Here is a 12482-nt window from a genome sequence, read left to right on the forward strand (position 1 = left end):
ATTAGTCAAATAATGGGTAAAAATTATTTCAAGGTGAAAAGTTGTGGATAAAAAAATGGGATTAAAACGTGTATAGAGACACTTACTGGAGATAGATTTGAAATGTGACTGAACTAGTTGGTAGTTCATTGACAAGGTTAGTAAAATTGTTGGAATTTTTGGTGACTCAGTGGTTGAAATTGACTGGATTGCTCTGGTTTGATATAAATTGTTCCGAAACTAGTTTAGCCTTGCGGAATCATATAGAAGCAGCTTCCATTTGGTGTTAATAACATCTTAATCAGTTTTGCACACTTCTTGTAATTAGAAATGATAAGATGTAAAGTTTGGACTTCATTTTCATGTCACTGCACTTTAAGAATCCATAAATTCAGCTTTAATGCTTATAAAGAGCATTCTGAAGCCTCTAAACCCCCATAATACAAAATACCAGAAGCCTTTAGACCTCCAGACCTCAAACTACAAAAGAATTCTCAAAACTCACTTCCACAATCCAAAAAAAGCACGTGAAATATTTCAATCAAACCATTGACTTCAAAACCAGACATAAATAGACATAAAGAAAAATAACTTAGGTCATTCATCCATAATGTCTTTTGTTAAGACTCAAGCATTGCGTGTTATTGCTTACAAAACCCCCAAAAAATTGTTATTTGTTTTAAAGCTAACGATTTTGATGATGATTCGATCATTTTCATTTCTCTTCTTCTATCTTATGAGCTGTAAAGTGCCAACATCCTCCAACAATAGTCATAATAATAGCGGTAACAATAGTAATCTATCCATTCAGTCTAAAGCACAAGCTCGCGCCAATTTTTGTTTTCGTCTACAATGAAAACCGCAAGATATCTCTAATAGGTTTTGTAGCTGTTGCTATTGCTATACACACAAAGTAATTTTTTCCTCAATTAGCCTCGTGCGGAATTCTTTGTTTTCTTTTTCATATTCTTTAACACTTCTTCAACAGCAACACAGTCAGTGGTAATGAAAATAATCATTAGATTAATCTGCACTATATGACATAAGATGAGCGACCTGCGAGGTGTTTTTTTTTGTTATTATTTAGTAAATTCAATTTCCTTCAGAACTTAATTCATTTAGATTGTCAATACAATAGCGGTTTAATTTAATTACAGCGTGGGATGCGGAAAATTGCAAAAATAATGGCAATAGAATTGGTGCCTGAAATGGTGAAGTGCTCGAATTAAATTTGATTTTTTTTATTTAAAGTGCATTTTTTTACATGAGAGCTCGTTAAGTCAACCACACAGAACAGATTGTTAATTATGATTTAATCTAAATCCAAAATTGGCTTTTTGTTGCAATGTTTTTAATGAATTTAGAGTTCTTTTGACTTCTTGTTTATGAGGTTTAAGAATTTGTATGGATGTAAATTGAGATAAAATTGAGATAATTTTGGGTTTTAAGGAGTTGATTGAAATAATGGCATGGTTTATGGAGTAGAATTTTGAATGCAAATTGTATGTAAATTATGTGTTGATTTAAGTTGAGTCCCGGATCTTGTTCAATTAATTTTGTTAGATTTTAAAGATGGATTCTGAAATTTTGAGGAATAATTCAATGAAATCTATTCAAAAACGCAATTTTTTCGGAAAACTAAGCCTAAGTGCCTATAAAATTTACTAAATTTCATTGAAAAATAGGATTAAGCAATGAATCACAGACCTGCATTTTCTTGCATATAAGGCATGTTCGCCTGCAGTTCTCGTCTGCACCTTATAGTCTATAAAAGACTGCATGCCTGCAGTTTTAGACCAAACCCATTGAAAAATGATGAAATTTAATGTAGAGCTTGAATTAGACTCAAGTTTTGTAAAGAAAAGTGGATTCGACTTCATATAAAATTCCGAATTTTAATATTTAATCCGGGACGTATTTGAAGGAACGAGGGATTTTTCAGTCAAAAATCCAAATCCCTCTTCCCCTCCATTTTTGTGTTCCATACAAAATCAGGACCAATGATTGATACTCGATCAATTTTCAACTTTTTTGTGAATATGAGTCATTTTGTAGATTAATACAAATCGTTTGTTGATTGTTCTATACAAACTATTAAATATCTCACCAGAAATGCATAGCCGTATTAACGTCAAGACGCAAAGTTGTCCTGACGACTGAAAATGACCCAATTTTGTTAAATGAAAATTTCGATTCACTAAATCATGCAGCTCGGGTAAATTATTGAATATTCAATATAAGTAAAGTATTGATCCCTGCTCATATGTAGACTCAATCCTACCAAAGATCGAAAATTCAGGAATTTGAGCCAATTATTGCATAATACCCCAACACATGCAAAATACCATTTGACACAAATATCCCCCATTTCCCAATTGTAAAACATGAACAGATCCGTTAAAGTATTAAAATACCATCCGGATACAATGAAGTAATTTGGTACAAAAATTACAAAATATAATAAACTGCTCATACCTGCAAAAAAAGAGCTCCAATTTACCATTTATACCTTGAAAAATCTAATCTCACAGAGTAAAAACTAGGAAGTATTGAATTGCATCTAGTTTGCTATAAAACATGTTGCTATAAAAAGTTAAGTCTCACAAATACAAATACAGCCATAAAAAATAGAGAAACAATTTAGCTACACACAAAATATACATGCGATACACAACAAGCTGAGAGCTTTGAGCTGTTTACGCTCATACAAAAAACTTTTCTGCTACAGTTTACATTTTTTTTTATTTTTTTTTTCTTCTCTTCGCAGACACGAAAAAAGACTTATTTTTTTTTGTTAAATCCATATGCTTCAGTCTATTTTCAGTGCTCACGCGATCGCGAGGCACATTTATTTTAATCTCGCTCGACTGGTCTGAAATATTTGAAAAAGCTAAAAAAAGTTTAATTTTATGTGAAAGGAAATTTTAAAATTCTTAGAAAAAAATTAAAAATGAGAAAGAAAAATTTAATCTTTTTCATATAAAAAAATAAAGCTTAAAGTAAATGAAGTGCAAGTGGTTAGTTTAAATATATTTTTATATTTATTTATCCAAAAATATGTGCTAATTTGCCTATACAAACTTTCGGCTACTGCATAAGAAGAAATTAAAAAAAATATTAAAATTGTGTAACTTCAACAAAAAAAAGTTTAATTTTGCAATACAAAGTCAGGCAAAAAAACACAACAAAGATTTCGACAGAAAATAAAGTCAAAACCGAACTGGTCGACAATCAATTTATCAAATAGGAACAAAAAAATAAAATAAAATATGAAAATGGGATTATCAAGTGGATTTCTAATATTCGCTGGAATATTGCTACTTAATTCAGGTGTGTAAGCGATACAGAAATAAAAAGATGCAATTTCTCGATGATTTTCACTTCTTGAAAGAAAATTTGCAATTATTTTACTTCACACATTCCGATTTGTTGAAGAAAAAAAGAAATAAAGAAGCTGATTTTTCACTTTCAATTGCTTGATGAGAAAGCTTTGGATCAAGTTAAACTAGCTCTTCGATATGTGTGTGCATTAAATTAAATTGACTGCGAGCTTCTGCTTAATATTTATGCTGGATGTGAATTTGTCCTTAGGGGGAATTTCGTGAAAATTTTTAAGTGATTTTCAATTTTATTGAATTTTGAATTTTATAGAATTTAAAATTTTAAAGAGTTTGAAGAAATGTGAATTGTTGAATTTATGTTTAAAAAAATTATTAAAGTTTAAACTAAAATTGAATTTTCACTGAAATTTTAAAATAGTTTCTGAATTAAAAATTATTTTAAAAATTGATTTTTAATATTTTAAATTTTAGATTAAAATTTTTAAAACATTTGATTGAAATTAACAATTTTAAATTTTAAAACATTTGAAATTTTAAATTAAAAATTTCAAAACTTTTGAAATTTTTAATCCTTAAAATTTTCAAATTTTTAATTTTTTAAATTTTTTAAATTCTCTAAATTTTGGGAATTTTAATTTTTTAGATTTTAAATATTTAAAAGTACGATATTTTAATCCAAAACATTTTCAAGTTTTGAAAAAATTCAAATATTAAATTTCAAATTGGAATTTTTATTGAATCGATTTTTATCAATTTTTATTTGAAGCTTAGTTTATGATATTTCAAAAATTATTATTTATTCAATATAAATTTAAATCAAATCATAATTTTTTCAAAACCTGATTTTATTTTGCATAAAATAAAATGATTTGCAAATTTTTCTAAAATACCAACTTATTGCAAAAATTTAAATAATTTTGATTAAAAATTTAATTTAAAAAAATTCAAACTTCAACAATAAATTCAATTAATGTCATCCAGAATCTGACAAAATCTCCATCAGGAATTTCTGCAAGCATTAATTATTTCTCTCCTGAAACTCATAAAAAAATCACCACTGAGCAGCTTTACTTTTTGTCATATGAAGCAACATTCAATTGAGTTAAAAGACTCAATGATGAAAAAAAACCATTTAATTGGTATTTTGCGCTAATTCACTTGTGCCATTGAAATAAAAAATATAAAATTTTTAATACTTACCTGAAAGCATAAAGATGAGAGTGAGAGAAAAGTTGCGTCATATCGTGACGATGATCGACAATTCGATTGTGCCGAGCTTCTTGAAAAAATTGAAAGAAATTTTTTATTTCTGTTGCAAAATAATAATAAAAAAAAGTTAAAAAATCTACACTCGTAATAATTTTAAATGAGTTATAGAAATAAAGTTATTATGTGACTATGGATGTCCATCAAGTAGAACGGTGACCTAAAGTTTAGTGAAAATAATATGTTTTTTGTGCTAATTTGTGAAAACAAGAAAACAATTTTTAAAAATTTTGTGAAGGTTCCTGCACCGAGATATGAGCATTTAAAGATGCAATTTTTGACGTTCTGGAAGTCAAAATGTAACTCCAACATAATAGCACCAAAAAATTTGAAACTTTGCTGTTATTTTGTGCAACCCATACCCAGTGAAATAAGCCAAAAATTTTTTTCAAAATAGCTACAAGTCATATCCATTTTTCGATTTAAGTGCCGAAAAAGTAGTGAAAAACTCGAAAAATTTTCACACTTTTTAATCTGAAATCTACAAACCTTCACCAAAATTCTTTAAATTTTGCCTGTTTTTTGTGCAAGAGTTACCTAACCAAATAAGCATAAAATAATTTTTGGATGTAGCTTATGTGGTAAGATATAGCCGTTTTCCCGTGCAACCTAAACTCAAAAAAATCAAAGTTTTTTACAATTTTGCATGGAAATTACGCAAGACTTTACCAAAATTATTGAAAATTCTCCTGAATATTGTGCATATATTAATTGTTCATAAAAAGTTTAGTTAAATATAATTTTTTAATTATATATAGAAATATAGCCATTTTCCTCTCCAAGAAGTGAAAAAATTAGTTTTTTTTTAGATTTTTAGCTCTAACTTCAACAGGAAGTAACAAAAATTTTTGTAACTTTGTCAGATTTATTTGCAAACATTACTTAATAAAGCAAAGCAAAAAGATTTTTTGAAAAAATTTATTTGAAAAATTATGGCAATTTTTTTCATATATGAAGGTGTAAAAAAGTATTAAAATCTCTATTTTTTCATATTTTTAACTCTCAGATATGCAAATCTTGATTAAAATTTATGAAACTTTTTTTGTTTCATTTAGTAATGATTGCAAATAAATCAGACAAAGTTACAAAAATTTTTGTTACTTCCTGTTGAAGTTAGAGCTAAAAATCTAAAAAAAATCTAATTTTTTCACTTCTTGGAGAGGAAAATGGCTATATTTCTATATATAATTAAAAAATTATATTTAACTAAACTTTTTATGAACAATTAATATATGCACAATATTCAGGAGAATTTTCAATAATTTTGGTAAAGTCTTGCGTAATTTCCATGCAAAATTGTAAAAAACTTTGATTTTTTTGAGTTTAGGTTGCACGGGAAAACGGCTATATCTTACCACATAAGCTACATCCAAAAATTATTTTATGCTTATTTGGTTAGGTAACTCTTGCACAAAAAACAGGCAAAATTTAAAGAATTTTGGTGAAGGTTTGTAGATTTCAGATTAAAAAGTGTGAAAATTTTTCGAGTTTTTCAAAACTTAAATCGAAAAATGGATATAACTCTGTAGCGGAACTATTTTGAAAAAAAATTTTTGGCTTATTTTACTGGGTATGGATTGCACAAAAAAACAGCAAAGTTTCAAATTTTTTGGTGCTGTTATGTTGGAGTTACATTTTGACTTTCAGAATGTCAAAAATTGCATCTTTAAATGCTCATATCTCGGTGCAGGAACCTTCACAAAATTTTTAAAAGTTGTTTTCTTGTTTTCACAAATTAGCACAAAAAACCCATATATAGTGTTTCACTAAACTCGTTAGGTCACCGTTCTACTTGATGGACACTGACTATGGATAGTTCAAAAAATTGTTGAACTAAATTAAATAATTTTGTTTTGAATTTGAGCAAGCAAATTGGTTTTCAAGACTTGCGTAAAATTGTGGCTGATTTTTGTGTATGAAAAGTGCAAGTTAAAGTTTTAGTTATTCTTATGAGATTTGAAAATAAAAAATTAAATTAAAAGTAGAAAAATAAGATTTTAAATTAATTTGAACTTAGAATTTTATTTAATTTTGAATTTTAAGATTTTAAATCTTAAATCTTAAATCTTAAGAATTTAATTAAAATTCAATTTTAAAAATTTAATTAAAATTGTATTTTAAAAATTTGATTAAAACTGAACTTTAAAAATTTAATTTAAAAAATTTAATTAAAATTGAATTTTAAAAATTTAATTAAAATTGAATTTTAGAGGCTTAATCTTAAATCTTAAAAATTTAGAATTCATTTAATTTTTTCTAAACTTAAAATTTGAATATTTTAAGTAAAGCTTAAATAAATTGAATTAAAAGAAACCAAATTCACAATTTCAAATAATTTTCAATTTCTCAAAAATCAAAAGCTATCAAATTCAAAAAGCTTTTAATTAAATAAATTCACTCGACTATATTAATTGGCAACTTGACACCAGCACTCAAAAATTTTATTTTTTTCTCAAAAATAATTCAAGTTATTCGATTTTTTTTATTATTTTAAATTTTTGCAATGTCTAACTTGATATCAAAAAATATATTTTTGGCAGCTTGATAGCCTTGATTTAAATAAACCAAAAATATATATCAAGCTTGAATTTTTGAAGGGTATAAAATACGAGTCAAATCTCATTCAGTTCAACAAACTACTCAATTTTATGTTGTTGATTTTTTAGAGAAAAATAAAGCCTTAAAGTCTGAAACAGGTCCACAGCATAGAAAACTAGAAAAATCTATGAGAATGAAATTAAACATTTTATTTGATTTCCTGCTATGATAATGAAAATTTATTCAAATTCTAGCCTATGATCCTCAAAGAATAGAGACTTAAGTTCCGTTATCATAGAACATAACGGATTCTATAGAATTTGAATATATATGGAGCTATATCGGGTGGCAAAATAAGCTGAATTTGAATTTTTGGTCATAAAAACCAAACTAGTCGTCACAGTACCGTTAGAGAGCAACTTGTGATCAGTGTGATGACGTGGTGGTACTCTAGTGATAGGTTGTGAGATTGTGAAGGATTGAATCCAAAGAAGAGGGTCGTGGTTGATCCTTAATGCTCTGGTGGAGCCTGCATATGAACCTACCTAGTGACTTTGGTGAATAGCTCACCCTAACTGACAAATTAGCATGCTTTAATGGTACAGAAATGCCACTACGGTACCTAAAAGTAGTCTCATTGCCTGTTAACTTCAAGCCATGCCAAAAAATGTCCAAAATCCAAAATAATTCAATTAAAACTTTATTAAATAACATTTTAATAACTTCATAATTGCTGCCAAAATTATTCAGTCTGTTTTCATTTAAAATGCTTACAATAAGCCACAAACAAAACCAAAAACAAATAGTTTCGAATAAAAATTACTCTTGCATATTACGAAATCTTTAATAATTTTTAAAATTAACCATTCAACTGCTCGTAAATTTAATTTATTAAGCATGTGTATAAATATGCTTAAAAAATTCAGTGCAAATTTTTCTTCTTAGAGCCACTTTTGTTTTTCGAGTTGTTTCTCTTATTGAGCGCGAAATTTTATGGACCGCAGATAATTTTTTAAAAGGAACTAGCTTTAAATATTGCGAGGAGAATGACCGTAGTTTATTAATTGAGTACCAAGCCCATCTACATATTGTTCAGTAGTTCTATGGACATTTTTATCTTTTTTATTTAATTTATATTGCAACTTTTATAATAAAAGTTAATCGTTAGTGCTGTAATTAAGTGTTATTGTCTCATAAATTTGAAATCGGAGGAATTTAAGAAGCGGTTTTGTTTGTTTTACTTTGTTGCGGTGATGTGGCTTTGTGGATTAGTGTTGGATACTGAAAACTGTCAATTCAATCTGCTAATCTCACGTTCGAATCCCAAAAATTCAATAATTTCACAATTTCAATTGAAAAACAGCATATAGTCCAATTTTAAAGATTAATATCCAGCAACGCCTCCTCAATCTGATATCCAACCACACGCCACGTTCTTTACAGTCCATATAAATTTCAGCAACTCATCGATCACCCAAGTGATAAATTTAATAACAAATTTATTGCCTTTCTTTTATCCCTCTTACATCAAAAAACCGCAGCAGTGAGAGGCTTTTTAGCGAATAACGCTTTCAGCTATCAAAATATTATGAAAATGAATGTACTTAGCTGTTTCTATGCCTTTATATTGCCATATAAGCTTATCAATAAATCACAAAAACAGCAATATTGAATTTATAAAAATTATGTTAAGGTGAAAAAAAAAGTTTTCGATTTGATAAAGTGAGAAGGAAAAATTGAAATGCCACAAGCTGTGTGGATCATTTATCAATGTGCTGTATGTGCTCATTAAATGGCGAGAGTTAGTGAGATGTGAGAAAAAAATTCTAAAAGTTTAAATGTTGCCAGAGATGGGAAGATTGTGAATTAAAGATTTGGAAAAGATTTTTGATGATTTTTAAGTGCTGGCTTGATCGACACAAATGAAGAAGGCTGGGACGGACCTTTTACGGATTTACTAAACCTATTTAGCAACACTACAGCTTTCAGTCTATATTTTTAAGTGTTTTAGTGAAATTTTGAGTTAAATTTAAGAACGGACTCAGAAATCAACATTAAAAGTCAGTTGGACTCGATTATAATTAACTTTAGTATCTCCTTAAACAAAACTTGTTCCTATTAAAATTGTTTATACCTGTGACATAACCTTCTAGAATTCCCTGTTGTAAATCTCTCGAAAAACTTCGAATTTCTGCAGAGTCATTGTAGCATAATCAAGTTCTGTATTTTATACTAAAACTGGAAATCAACTCAAATTTTATATGAAATTAAGCCGTAAAATTTTCTATACAAAATTTGATTCGAGTTGACTCGAATTCATGCAACATTCGGGTTTACTTCACGTTCTGCTGTATATAATTATTTTGAAGCCACAGCTCGTATTCCTTTCTCTGGCACAGAGTCTGCTCATGAATAATGTCTACTATTTTCTGATTAATAAGAGGATTGATAGCTGTATGTCATTTAAAAAAGTTACAAAGAGGTTCAAAATGTCTTATAAAACCCAATTTCTAGCAATCGTCATTTGTGAAAAATCCTTTTGCTCTTATTGCTGATCAAGGGCATAGCCAGAGGGCATTTTTGGCGACAAACTTTACCAGTTCAACTAGACCTTGTTATAGTCCATGTGATGTTTTTCTTGAATCAAAAAATTACATAGATTTACATTCCTTCTCTCCTCTGCAAGCAATGACAAGCTTGGTTTGATCTCCGACTGTAAACCATGAATCCCAAATCCACCAACTCTGAAACCTTCTCAATCTTAAATTAAATAAATTGTCTAAAAGAAATTTCAAGTTATCACCCGATATATATATTCTAACTATCACTTCCAATTCCTTTAATATCAAAGAACTTAAATGACCGAATAAGCAACGAACATTCTCAAATTCTCATCAAGAGCTGTATATTGTGGCTGTATAATAAAAAAATATAAAGAGAAAAGAAGTAAATTTGCATAATTTTAAAATAACATGTATAGATAAAATCTGAGCAAAAAAACTATACAGAGTCTTAAATTCAGCCAGAAAAACTCGTTTACTGACGAAATAAAATTGACTGCAAAAAAAAAAAATTAAGTTCAACCACTAAAAATACATTTTTGTATTACCGCAGATCAAGCTAATTTTAAATGAAATCGAAAGTAAAATTTTTCGATGTGATTAAAATTTCTGAATTGAGCGTGAAAATGCCAAATGTGTGCCTACATACGGACTAACAAATTACACAAATTGATTTAAAATGCACACAAAAAAAAGAGCAGTAGATAATAAATTTTTTAGTATTCAGCTATACACATGATATATGTGTGGATTGTTAAACGGTAGTCAGTTTCATTAGCAAAAAATGAATTCACTTCACGGCTATTTGACTTTTTTCCTCGCGCATGCTTATTTCCTTTACATTGAGGAAGGAAAAATAAAGTGGATGACTTTGACTAACTATTGGTCATTTAGAAAAATTTACGCATAGTTTTTCCACATTATTTAATGTTGTTTTGTTAGCTATTGCATATCAATTATTTCCTTTGTGTAATGGCTTATTGGTTGCTAATTAGCAATGGGGGGAAGTCGAGTAATTTTCTACTTAGTAGTGCTACATTGAATGATTGTTTGACTTTCGCGATAATTGGAAAATTGAGTAGGTTAAATGTTTGGAATTGTCAATTGATAATTCAATACAATGGTCATTGGAAATTAGTAGAAATCTATAGAAAATTGGGGAAATTTTTGAAAAGATGTTAGTTGATATTTAGAAATTGTTAATGGCATCTTGAGTAAAGAGTATATAAGGATTTGTAAGGAGTCTGAAATGGATATAGAGATTTGTGAGGAATCTGTTGAGGACTTAGGGCATTAAAAATACATAAGCTTCACAAATTTTTCAATAGGAACAGAAAGGTACCCCTCTGAGATGAGAGACAGATGATTAATCTTGCAAAATGTCAAATAATATTTAATAAATTAAAGAATTCTTAGTATTGAAAGGCAGACGACAAAAAAAGTGCAAGAAAAATTGTTGATGTGACTCTGACATGTAATTGGATTCTATAAAATTATTTCTTTGCTATGGGACTTTCAGGAAATGTTCCTGAAATGCAACTCACATAGAATTGGCTGAAAATCCGATCTCAACTCGATTTGACTGAGGCCTGAGGCAGGATTATTTAGAATCTAGTCTTGAGTCAGAGTCATGATTGTCTGTCGCTTGATATTTGAGCATTTTACCCACATATTTGCTTTCTGGCGTCAACATAAAGACTAAATCTAATCCAATCTCAAGATTCTGTTGACTAGTGAGACTCAATGCTTCATTCCTTAGCCATTTAAGAGTCATACGGGGCTCACAGTTCATTTGTATCTGTAAAGGCGTCTACTCCTATTTTGTGGCACTTAGGGAACACAAAGAAATTTAGAATCATCTTTAGATTTATCAAAAATCATCTCAAAATTCAGAAAAATTCTTTTGTAAAAATCAAACTTGATCAGCAACAAAATTAATCACAATTCTTTTGTAGTTTTCAATTTCCAAAAAATGCCACAGAAAAACCCGATTATATGACTTTATGACTTATCACCTTGCATGAACAACTTCTTGTCAAGTTTAAAAGAAGTAATATTTGGCACCTCAGGTCAATACCCCTGAACAAGATTTTCATGATTAAAGCTTAAACACGAAACGAAATTTAAGTCAGATTTCTTAAATAATTACTATGAATATAACCTTAATAATGCATGCTTACGTGCGACTAGTCTATGTGTTTATGCCTTTAATCAAAAGTTCTCGTTAATTCTATTTTTTATTATTATTTTCCCACTTAAAAGTCAACAAGAATTTTGTTTATTAATTTATCGCGCTATTATTAGGTGTGGTAATTGATGAATGTAACATTACCACTTTTAGATATATTCATGACTGAGACTTAATTGTAAATTAATCAAGGAATAGAATCTAAAATTGATTTTAATTGTTCTAAAATCTGCGAGAGACTTCCATGGACGTTAATTGAAAATAAAATTTATTATAAATTGTATGTGTATCACTTTAGGCAGTCACTCGTAGCGATTGCAATTTATTTCATTTTTTCCTTCTACTTCGCATTCGAGTCTCAAAACCAGTTTATTACAAATCATTAAAAATCTGTATTACCTTCAAGGTCGAATTGTGACTGTCGTTAAAACAAAAATATTTTCAGCTCCACTTAAACTGTTTAAATCACTTTTATGATGACGAATTTCCTGTGTTCAATTTCTACTCTTAATAAAGAAATTTAATTTTTTTAAATTAACCAAAAATGGAAGGAAAATTTTTTTTGAAGTTTAAAAAGTTGTGGGTCGTTCAAAAGTGACGTCTGTCGAT

General features: G+C 28.5%; 1 protein-coding gene across 4 annotated transcripts in view; it reads left to right on the plus strand.

The window, feature by feature from the left end:
- Positions 1-12482, plus strand: part of Cda5 (Chitin deacetylase-like 5) — a 100074-nt gene that overhangs the window by 31926 nt on the left and 55666 nt on the right. For 3 of the 4 annotated variants that reach the window (XM_070635246.1, XM_070635245.1, XM_070635248.1), the window contains exon 1: positions 2812-3309. The exons of the other annotated variant lie outside the window; for it this stretch is intronic. In XM_070635246.1, the coding sequence (XP_070491347.1) occupies positions 3249-3309 (61 nt within the window). In that variant the 5' untranslated portion in view covers positions 2812-3248. Of the gene's footprint in view, positions 1-2811; positions 3310-12482 lie in introns of those variants that run through there. 4 annotated transcript variants of the gene reach the window in all.

This window comes from Chironomus tepperi, unplaced genomic scaffold, assembly GCF_022539635.2.
Source record: "Chironomus tepperi strain 1889 unplaced genomic scaffold, CSIRO-AGI_Ctep_v1 contig_87, whole genome shotgun sequence".
Classification (NCBI taxonomy): Eukaryota; Metazoa; Arthropoda; class Insecta; order Diptera; family Chironomidae; genus Chironomus; species Chironomus tepperi.